This window comes from Tinamus guttatus, unplaced genomic scaffold, assembly GCF_059628265.1.
Source record: "Tinamus guttatus ecotype Peru unplaced genomic scaffold, ASM5962826v1 Tinamus_guttatus_pri_ptg000389l, whole genome shotgun sequence".
NCBI lineage: Eukaryota > Metazoa > Chordata > Aves > Tinamiformes > Tinamidae > Tinamus > Tinamus guttatus.
The window spans coordinates 4,173,169-4,185,366 of NW_028288923.1; the positions used below are offsets into that span (position 1 = coordinate 4,173,169).

General features: G+C 38.4%; 1 protein-coding gene across 1 annotated transcript in view; it reads right to left on the reverse strand.

Moving 5' to 3' along the window:
* Positions 1–12,198, reverse strand: part of ITFG1 (integrin alpha FG-GAP repeat containing 1) — a 76,783-nt gene that overhangs the window by 12,830 nt on the left and 51,755 nt on the right. The window contains exons 13-14 of the mRNA XM_088530885.1: positions 9,431–9,474; positions 7,931–8,009 (exon numbers count right to left, since the gene is read on the reverse strand). Coding sequence (XP_088387011.1) covers positions 7,931–8,009; positions 9,431–9,474 — 123 coding nt within the window. The remainder of the gene's footprint in view (positions 1–7,930; positions 8,010–9,430; positions 9,475–12,198) is intronic.

The window sequence follows — 12,198 nt, forward strand, 5'->3', positions numbered from 1 at the left end:
ATTAAAAATATTATTGAAAGCACCCAAATATATTATGAATGTACGATAAGGTGTTAGTATTTATATTTTTGTTTTAAACCATGCCAGTTAGGTTACTGCTTCAAAATGCTTGGACAGAGTATCAGAGTACTAGAGTGCTGCTTCTGTCAGAGACCAAATTTTAAAGAAAAAGCTAATGATGTTGAACAGCTCAACCTTAGAAAACTGCATGTTCTGGTATTCAGAAATCGTTCTGAAGATAACTTTTATCAATCTCCTTATTTTTGAAGTCTGCATATAAAATTTGAAGCAATCCATATCATTAACCTATTGAAAGTCTTGTCTGAAACAACAGAATGATGTGTCCTCTGTGACACATACAGTTCTAGCTCTTTTATTATATCTGAATTAAGATATTTCCCTTCTGTTTCCATTATGCTGATGTATACTTGCTAAAAGCCTAAGAGTAACCAACTATGCCCTGGGTTAAATTGCAATATCCTAAAACAGATTATTTCAGGGTGACTTCACCTAAAAGCAGCATAAGTGCTTAAATGAAACCAATTTAACTTCGTGAAAGAAAGGTGACTGCACATAGTGGAAATGGCTTTTATTGTTTCTTTAAACAGAACTGATATTGTGTGATATTGGATTTCTGAACTAGTCTAGCTAAACCTACATAAATAGAATGACAATACTGACATTCCTCAGTTGTATCTTAAATAAACTTATTTTATGGATTCACAGAGCAGAATGTGTGAAATCACTATATATTTTTGAAGGACTAACAGAAACTCCGATTTCAAACCTGTAGTATCCTTAATCATAATTTTTCTATTTTTTAAAGCTTTTTTCAACAAAATATAATTTCCTTTAAGTCTACTAAAGCAATTTAGATTAATTTAAAATACACTAATAACATCTAGACTTTCAAAATTTCCCAGATATTCATTTGGGACTGAATAAGACCCAAATGCACTTTCATAAACGGAAGTATCATAAACACTTAAGATTATTCCTTCCAGATGCTATATTTTCCTATAATTTGCAAAATTATGCATTTATCATAGCCTGTGACATAGTTAACCAGGATAATAGCTGAAGATATTTGTGAATTATGACTCAACCTTTCATTCAAAAACAAAACAGAAAAAAAAACCCCACAAAGATTCGGAAAATAAAACAAAGCTGCTTTGTTTTAGACATACTTGTTGACAATGTAGGTTACTTTTCTGGTAAAAATACAAGCCATCACAGAATCACAGGATGGTTGAGGTTGGAAGGGACCTCTAGAGATCACCCAGTTCAACCCTCCTGCTCCAGCAGGGACATCCAGAGCACGGGGCACAGGGTGAAAGTCTGAGCCAGAGCCTGCGGGTTGTAGCCTATAGTCCCAGCCTTGCTCCTGGGTTTTCTCGTGCTATCACAACACAAGCACGTCTGCTGTCTTGGGAGACTGGACTCACATATGCATTCCTGAAAAGCTGAAACTTTTTCCCAAAACTGACCTGCAGGAATTGCACAAACTGCTCCAAAGCTGTGGGCAACAAACACATGGCTGGAATAAGGCAGCCAGTTCACGAGTTAGGCAAAATTCACAGCAAACGAGCCTCACTTCAGCTGTGTCGGCTGAAATACTACAGAGATATTTACTGCTCTGAAGCCTCTGCTGCATCGCACAGCAAAGTGTTTCTCCCTCTTTTGAAGCTGGCAGCATCTTAGTTTAATTGAAAATATGCCAAAATGACTTACTGCAAAAGAAAAGGAAATTTACTGATAATAATGAGATACTGAATTTGCATGAAAAAAAATTTACAAAGCAGCTTTAAGGGAAAAAAAATCCAAACTTGAAAGCTTAAAGACAGTCAGGGAATTTGATTTTCTTGGCTTTAGTTGAAAGCTTTACTTCAGTTCCCTTATCGCTGCCTTTGGAGCCGCAGCCCACTGGTGGTTAGAAAAAAAAATACAGGAAAAAGAGCTCTCTCTAGCTAAAATTATGCAGAGGCAACTTCAGCTCTATAAGGACATAGTACTTTTCTCTCTTCTGACTTAGCTGTTTGCCTCTTTTGTTACTCCACACAATAGGAAACTCTATATGGATGCAGGACACAACTTTACCTCACAACTTTATCTGCAATTCTAAATCCTAGAATCAGGGCATATAAACCAGAAAAACTAGTAGGTTTGGATATAGTTTGTCAACTCCACAGTTTGTTCTGAGTCACACAGCTGACTAAGCACCTTATAGCTTGATCCACATGAACGGAACTTATTCATATGATAACATTATTAGTCTGTTGTCCCCGGCCCACAGAATTAATATTTTTGGTAGACACATGCTGAAATTATGACTGTATTTATTTCAAATTTGAACTGCGTTTTAGTCAAGCTCTGTAGTATTAAAACGGAGCAGTACAGATGTAATCTACAGTAATTCTACCCTTATCTAACAGGTGTAAGTCATCAAGCAAAATTATAATGAAATAATCCTAATTTTTAAATAACACAGATTTTTTTTTTTAGGATGCAGCATTACTTAAATAAAACTTGCATTTGGTTAGCTTTGCTAAATTTATCTAATCTATTCCTCCCCATCCCCAACAAATTCAATACACTCTCTGCTCAGCTTCAATGTTATGTTGTAATTTATGCTGTCACGTTATTGCTCACAGATCCAGTGTGCAACTAAAAAACAGTGTTTGAATAATACCAGAAATTGCTTAGAAAAAACATAAAAGCATGGGAAATGCAGATGAGACCTGAAAAGTCTAGGAAAGCACCCATACTTTAATGTGGAGTATCCTTGAAAGTAACAACTTCAAAAGAAAACATGCGGAATGGAGAAGGCAGAAAGTGGGAAGCAGATGAGAAAGCCTGACCCAAATTTGCATTTGCCTACTTTCCCCCGTTTTACACCCAACCCTGATCTGATCTCAAGCATAAAACGCCTTCATATAGAAAGAACTGTTGCAACACAATTCCTCTCAGAGGGAGGAGGGCTGCAGAGAAATAATCACAGATGTAAGACCCATGTTTTCCAATTCTAATGCTCATTTTGGCAATTGTATTCCTTGTAGCTAATTTAACAATATTTCTTGTTGTAAGATTACAAGTGAATTGAGCAATGCGAGAATAAAAGCACCATATATGTCCTAATTGTTATTCTGCTATCTTTTAACAACATAGTGGAATGTTAATAGTAAAAAGGAATAATTCCAGAAATGCTTAAAAAAAGCCCTTTCAATTATGTAAATCACCCTTAGCTAAGACTCAGCAGCCCAAAGAACCTTAAAAGGCAGTAGTAGATAAGGATGGGCGCGCGCGGTGCTGCCCTGCTCTCTGCAGGAATGCGGCGCGTATGAAGGGTATTACTGCATTTAATGAGCTAAAACCCTCCAGAATAACAAGCTGCAGAAATAACATTGGGGACGTTTCTTTAAGTACTATATGATTTGCTTTGGCCTGGGGATGAAAGGGTAACTTCAGTTAACAGTATTACTTGGTTTCTGTGGTCCAGCTAATAATCACTCCAATGCTAAGAGCAGTGGTAAAGACAGCAAGAGCATCAGTTAGCGTGAAAGCATGCCGAGAAGTGTTTTCAGTAGGGAGAGGAAACAGCTGTTCCTCATGTTATTCTTCGTGAGGTTATGTAGATATAGAATAAAAAATGTCTGTTGGCCAGTAATTCTAGTTAGGAAAGCATTTACTGACTTTTGCAAGTAGGATTTTTAAAAGAAGAAAAATTAGCTAAAACTTAATATATTAGCTTGAGAAAATATGACTTTGAAAAGTTCTTGGATGACTTTACAGACTCAAAAAAAATCTATTAACATATTGTGTTTCAGAAACTGATCAAAGAGAGTATTATAAAATTCCCTGTGGCAATACTGCTAGGGTCACAAATGCACTTGGAATTCATTACTGTTATTCAGAACGCCAAAGCAGAGAAAGAAATTCATCACGGTTGGACTTGGTTAGGCTTTTGTTATTGCAAGTACAGTAGCAGGGAGGATGAATGGTGCTACAGCAGCATTAAATCATGCTAGATAGCTATTTCTCAGAGCAAAAATTTTGCAATCCTGAAAAGCTCCTTCCTATCCCCACCTCAAAAATCTCCTGCCCAAAAGACAAACGTTTTAAAGAAAAATATACTTGCTCCTATTCCTAGAAGACACAAATAAGAGACAATAATATTAAGAAAATTATACATAAAATTAATAGGTGCAAATATTAAGTTTGTTTTATTCTCCCTGCCCACAGGGAATGTGTGAGCAATGTGCATCCTTCCATGACAGAGGAATCAGTAGAGGGAAGAACATCTCTATTTTACCAGCTTAGGAGTAAAAGCCAACAGGTCAAGTACACACAAAATAAAAACATCTAAACTTGCAATCCCCTGTTCTCACAAGATAGTGTTTAGAATCAGTTTATAATGCTGTGAATTAACCTTTTAATAGATATACTGAGCTTGAGACCTCACAAATCCAGTAGAAACGTACATTTATTTTGCCATCTTTTCATTACAATCATGTTAACTTATGAAATTGAATTTAAAGAAATGACATAATAAATCATCCAGATAGGTTGAGTTTCCTGCTGCTACAGTTATGGTTTATGGTACCCTAGGTATAACATATTTTTATAATTAATTATATAGATTCTAGCAGCTGCTAGGTGTGAATTTTATAAATGCTTAGGATGAGCTGACTTAGAAATCTGATATTTTGAGACTGTAACAACAAATTAGTAGTAGTGAAAAACTGTCCTGAAATCAGTGAAAAACTGATACTACAAAAACAAAGCCAAACGCATATGCTTACATCTAAGGAATGGCTATGTTGTAATATATTTGATTTATAGTAGTTTTATAACACACACTCCAAAGGAGAAAAACCACTTGGATGGTTTTATTGTGTTTTTTACTCAGAAAATAAACTTTTTTGTTACTTAGGTGAGTATACTTATTTACTGGTACTCCTCATTCTCTGATAATTAAAGGGTGTGTAGGTATCTATTCCCAGTCATCCAGCCAAAAGGAATCCTGAATCTCTGCTTTCCCAGAGTTACTTGTATTTGCGTGGTGTGTCAGATTTTAGGCAGGCCTGCATTAATTGCTAGTGAGCCTGAAGAAGTAAATAGATGACACTATTTTAAGCATGTTTATTTGCTCCTATAGGTGCTTGCTCACAAGTATGCTGAACTAGCTTTTTGTGTCAGGCTAGAAAGAAACTTAATATTGCAGAGACTACACTGTTTTCCAGAAACTTGAATAGAAGCTCTCCAGAAGGCCGTTTATCAACGAGACCCATCCTGAACAGACAGCCCTGAAGAGCACAGCAGGTGCAGTGATCAAGATGGGGCTTAGTTAACAGCAGGAGGCAGAGATAAGTAAACTCCAGTCTGTCTTTTTTATTACAGAAATTTGTAAAAGAAGAGTTTTTATACTCTTTACTGAGATACTAAGTGCTTTTCAAATTGTTTATGTTTTTGTCGTTGTGAGTAACAACATTCATATGTCTTTTTAAAAAGGAATGGGTACAATAAAATTGCTTGTATTTAACAGTCGGTATCTTAACGATATACGTCAGAAACTCAACTCTAAAGCAAATACACAACATGAAAGCTAAATAAGGAATAAAACCAAGATACCTAGACATCAAGAAGAACAGAATAGAAAAGATAAGTCACTCCAGTGTGGAATAAAGTAATAGAGACAACATGGTATGAAACTGTAGAAACCTGAGGCAAAATGGCTTAAGGAACAACATGTAAGCTGTGAAACTAAAGTCTGGGGGTTTATGGATATGAATCCTGCATCTCTTTGCAAGCAGCCCCGTGTCCTTGCTGGCACCTGCACCACCTCAGCTGCTGCAGCCCCGGCCGTGTCTCGCCATCCGGCCAGCCTGGGGGCACGACACACGAGGAGCTGCTCATCTCCAAGGAAAGCGTTTTCCTCAGGGAACTCTGTCTGGAGCCACGGAGCGCCTATCTCTGGAGTGAGTTCTGCCTTGTACCCAACTGCTGATATTTCCAGAATTGGTAGAGCCTTACTGGAGACATTTTAGGCTTCAATTAAAACTGGCTTAAGCAGACCAGTGCATTCAATTGTAACTAGGGACTGCTGACAACCAGAAAGACAGCACGCTGAGTGAGCTTTGCATCCATAAGAAGCTGGGCTTTCTGTGGGTACAGACAGAGACCCTGCACAGGCTTGACCCTTCTTTCCTGCAGACAAGCTGTCCTGCGCCTTGACACCGACAAGAGGAGGACAGGCAAGTGGCAGCTCAGCTGCGGGGCCTGGCGCTGACTCCCTGCCCTCTGCTGCGCCACCACAGAGCTAAAGCTCTGGGCTCACCCTGCCGCACCCAATGTTTCTGATCGAGTATATCTGCTGCTCTTAAATTCAGCTCATGTAGAAAACCCTTAAAAACAATGAAGTTAAGGCAAAAACAGGCAGGGATGTTATTTTTTAAAAAATAATTCCTATAACAATTTGAAAAAATACTTTATTTTATATTAGCATGAATTATTAGTGTGTTACAAATGTTGGCTAAATCCTTAAAGCTTACTGGCCTAACATTAGACACCTAAACCCATATATAAACACACATGAATACAGAAGTACACATGAGAATATGTTTTTTTCAGTCACCTGGAATGTATCTCTGGACATCTATATTTTTCCTTTATCTTTTCTGAGGTGGAACAAACAGTTCTGAGCACACCATACACTGACTTGGAACTTAACATATCTGCATGTTTTCCCCTAACTTATTACTACTGTTTTAAATAAATGCTATAATTAGCATTGTATATGGTATATAATTAGTACTGAATTGTTCTAATACAGCTATTAATTCTGTAAAAAGGTACACAGCTTTCCCAAGAAACTATGCCAGGGCTTTTAACAGCGAGTTTAATTTGAATCTAGAACTACAGCTCACAAGATAGATGCAGAAAACTACTATATTGTGAAAGAGCAGGGAAGGGGTGACTTGACGATGTGCATACCCTGAATATAGTTTAGCTTGGGTGTTTGGGAATGTTGGCGAAGTGACAGTGGGTCCCTTATGAGACAACGGTAATAAGAGTAATAGTCAGAACAAGTTAGACCAATGGAGCATTCAGTTCAGTAATCTGTGCCTTCAGAGAGCCAAGAGTATAGATGTAAGGAGGCAGCATCAACATCAAGAGTTTTCTTTAAACACTAACCACTGTGTGGACTGTGGCCTAATGGATTTTTTTTGAATTTGCTTACTTAGCTTTTGGACTCATTTGAACTATGGCATCCACAATATCTTGTGCAATAAGATTTCTTGCTAAACTACAAGTTACAAGACCTGCTTCCTTACATTGGCTTTGACCCTGTCACCTAATGGTTTTATTTGATACCCTGTGGTTTTGGTATTTTGAGAAAAGATATAAAGCCACACTCTATCGTCTTCATGTTATTTATGATTTTACAGACCTCAGTATTACTGAGGCTCAGTACCCATGATGCTACCCAAATTATCATCTTTACTGAATGCTCTGTTGATCCTTTCTTGTGGAGCTACAAGATTCTAGTTAGATATTTCTAGTTAGATAATTGTTTCTACCTACCAAACTTGCACAAGAAGTCCATTGCTAGAAGCTCATGCAATTTCATGTATTATTCATGTAATATTGTACGCAATAATTTTTTAGGCTGGGTGAGATATATCAACTGTTGAAACACACTTTGCATAGAACAGAAAAAAAGAAAAAAAAATGCAGTTGCAGTGTTTATAATAAATATGAAATCTGTAAATTAAGAATGGAAAGTTGCAGTTTTTTCCCCCTTTGTAACCTGGAAACACTGTTCAATGAAACAGTCCCATTTCGTTTGTACACTTCTTTTAATCTCTCTCTAAGCTGCTGAGAAGTATTTACAAATCAGGCCACGTGTATTCTTATTTTGAAGTTAGCTTACCTGACCCATTTTTCAGGTATCCATTAGCGTCTACGGTTGTATACATGATATAAGGACCAGGCTGATTAACACCAAAAGGCTACAAGAAAAAAAAAGAAAGGCAAAATATTATATTTATTTCTTGGACTTTAGGAACAGACAGAGCTATATGAATAAAACAGTAAACCAAAGAGAAACTTATTTTTGTAATAAGGGTAATCTGTTGGCTAAGTAATGTTACTGTAGTTGTCAGTTCTTATCTAAATATACTTTAATACACCAATACAAAGCTGTCTAAAACAGGGTTGCTTTCAGGATGGGAAATAATAATAATAAAAAAAATCAGTTAACAAACAAACCAACCAGCACGCTGCTAACACCTCAGCACTTTAAAATACCAGTATTAGCTTGAGAAAGAAACATAGGAAATATATATTGTGTGTATTTTGCCTTACACTTAATTTGGAAGGTGAAAACAAAGATTATGAAGAGCACCAAGGCTCACTGGCTCCCTTAGGGGGAAAAAAAAATCAATTACAATCAGACAACTCTTAGAAAGGAAGCTGTATTTAAGATACTAGGGGAAGTGAGTTAAACCAATCTTAAGTGTCTTTAAGAGGAATCTCAAGCTCATTTCAGGACTATATCACTATTATAAGTTTGTAAATTGGAGTTAAACAAAACTTTGTGGCCCTGTCCTTCACGTGCTCAGAGTTCTCACACTTTCATCATCCTGTTCTTCTGCAGCTCCCTGGCAGAGCCCGCTGTACATGGGCAGTGGATCAGCTGGTTCAGTTTGGGCAGAAAAAGGGATTTTTTTTTTTTTTTTTTTGTGAGGCATAAAATTGTTAAGAAGAAAGCAACACTACTCAGTCCTATGGCAAACTTTGGAAAAAACAATCAAAATTGTGTTACCATTACTTAGCACTGTTTTATGTAATGAAAATGATTGAATAAAGAACTCTTGTCAAATGGCAATATCTATTTTAAATAATTTTTTTGGAGGGAGTAATCATGTGGTGGGTGGGCGAGAGGTTTCTGGAGATAATTCAAGTAACTGAGGAATAACTAAGCACTTTCAAACGTGGTGAATCTACAGAATCATCAGAAGGGAGTTTCTCTCCCCCTCCCTCCCCGTCGCAGCCTCTTGCTGTACGTTGCCCTGTGCTCTGTACAGCAGTCGCTCTCCAGCAGCCCCTTGGGGTGGCCCGGCCTCGGCGCCTGCCCACGGCGGGACGTGGCAGTGCGGGCAGCCTGCGGCCTTGCTGGTATCTGCTGCATCCCTGCCCCTGTAACGCCAAGCAGAAGATGTTGCTGCAGGATGTGCCCACTGAGTTCCTCCCCGAGCAGGAAACTGGAAGACAACCCGGGTTTCAAACGCGCCGAACGCGGCCGTGCGTGATGTGGATGACACGATCCTCCGGGCAGGGCCGCCTCAGTTATCTGGACAGCTCTCCGTATAATGAGGCCCCAGGCTGTTTTTGAAGCTAAATTGTAATGTGCAGTTATAACTAGACTCACTGTGATTTTCCGAGGGCAGTCATTAGAACAGAGGCCACTGAGAACTGTGGAAAAACAAAAATTTAGTTTACAATTTTTATACTAACAAGCCATTTTACAAGTACGACCTCTGAAATCGATTCAAGACTATTCAGTGTCATGTCGCCATTAACATACACACAAAAGTTACTGCTATACATCTCATGGCAAGGCATGAAAGAATTCCTACTCTCTTTGAAGTACACGGCTTGGTTGGAATCAATCAGCTCCTCGTGCTTTACCACACCTATTTGGAACCAGCTTCAAAAGGGCAGATTTGCCACTTAAAGAAATTCTAAATTAAAACATATGTCAGAAATAATGCACCTTACACTTTATTCATTATCCTTCAAGTCTATCCATTAATGAACACTTGGTAGACATTCAGCTTTACTGTTTTAATTGGTGAAAAGGTTAGCAATGGCTTTTTCTTATACAGAAGTTATAGCTTTAGAACTTGATATAAAGCAATTTTTAAAAGTTGTAATAAACTGTGGGAAAAAAGCATTATTTATTCTACAAATTCTAAACTATTAGCAGATGTGTATAATGGTGGTTAACACATACTGCCTATAACAGCTGTTTAATTGCACGTTTTAAAACGTAGTTTGAAAAAAACAAATTACAGAAATCTGTTAAATGCCTATTTATAATCAGCTAAATGAGGGCCTGTGAAACTCATTTATTCCATAAAGCAGGACACCCTGTTGCAGTAAAGAGTAAAATCAAAACATTAGTACTAAAATGCCCGAAAGAAAGAGAAAACAGGAGCGTGTCCGTTATGGTGCTTTCTCACAAGGTGCAGACACCCCCAGAGCGGGGGCCGGGCCGGCCGCTCGGCTCCCTCCTCCAGGCCCTGCTGCCGGGGACACGTGCAGGGCACGCAGGGCTCTGCTGCGGGGCAGCCCCTGCTGCGTCCCCGGGCAGCAGCCCCGGGAGCGGGAGCCCTCCAGCGCTGCCGGTGCAGCGGAACAACCGCCACGACTCTGCAGTTCTTGTTTGCAACTTCCAGATGCTGAGATTCCCACTACAGAAAAATCTAGTCGTTTTATAAAGCCCAGTGGTGTAGGCAGGTAAGATAACGGGATGATGAAGCACCGCCTGAGGACTACGTCTGTATCTACAAACGGTATTTTTTAGCCACCAGCTATGTCTTACATATTAGACAGAGGTGTGCATGACAGTGGACACAGAGCCTTCCCATTTTAATGCAGAGCTGCACACTGCAATTTACTTCTCCATTTCAGTACTGGAACAAATATTCTGATCAAGTACATCTGACATTAGTTATAATGAACAAAACCGCTCTTATTGTCCATACGCCAAATAACTGGCAATGCATTTAATGACACACCAACTGGCAAAAAGCATGTCTCGCTGGAAATGATCTCCCCCTTATCACAGTAAAAAAATGTTTTAGGCCACTCATTAATTGCCATTTTCTGGAGTTTCTATATATGCCAAAATACTCAAATATTGCAAGGGTGCCAAAATGTTTGCTCTGATTTTCAAGTTACATGTACACTGAGCAAATGAAAAACTATGTTGCAAATTGCCCCTTTCCCTACCAAAATATCCCACAACAATCTAACATAGTGGGGTTTTTGTTTGTTTGTTTTATTTTGTTTGTTTGTTTTTCTTCTGGAAGGTCTTCTGCACCCTCAGGTGAGCTACACTACTCAAATACAGAATTATTTAAAATGAGGCTTCCATCAACATGACAGGCGGGTGCAGTCTATCAGGGAAGGAACAAAGCCCCGACTAAGGAGAAAGCAATAAATATGTCAGCTCCCAGTAGTAGCTACAATTCTGTTTATCTTAAATGTGCAGAATATCAGCATAAAACAGATTATGTGCATACAACTAACATGAAAGCAAACACAACTTTCTAAGGTGAAAAACAGTTCATTTTTTCATCATGAGCTCACTTAAGCGTTTCATGTTCTACTACTCAAACTCAAGGAAGACAGACAGGCAAAGGGCTCAAGTTCAGCACCTTCGCACTCTGTCAGACCACGGTAGGGCAAGTTCAAGACATAATTACCCCATCCCAAATATCATAATCTAACTTGAGCCTTGTATGCCAAGGCTGTAGTTAATTGGCACCCCTGTGCTATATTAATTGCCATTAAGAGCTTCTGCGGTAAGATGTGTTTTGTGCCATGCAGTGTTATAGGTTGAAAAGAACAAATTCACTCACACAGAGAAACAAAGTGGCTCTTGGAACAGATCATGGAGAATAAGCAAAATATGCACCACGCAAAAGGGCACTGAGATGGAACCAGCCTGTTTTGCACTAGATGACATTTCCGAATGATTAGGAAAAGAACTACAGTGAAGTAGGCTTGAGATGACAGACGTGTGGGGAACTGACACAAGTGTCTGTCTGAAAAGAAACTACTGCAACTACTCACGGGGCAGATGAAAATAAGGTATTTGCCTGCTGTTTCTTGACTCTGTTGCTGAAAATAGGCAAGATTACAAGGCAGCCATTGGGGACAAAAAAAAACCCAAAACAAAACAAAACAAAAAGAAACCTAAACATTTTCATTCAAGTCAATATTGCTGAAATTTCTTCTGGTTCCTTTTGGTATAATTACAGCATGTGTGTAAGCATGATTTTTTTTTCCTCCAATTAGCAATTAATGAGCTAATTAATGAACCAATTCCAAATATTCTCAGTCATGAAAAATCAAAAATGAACAAGTTGAAAGACAGGTACATATAGATATAATGGCATTTTTACACTG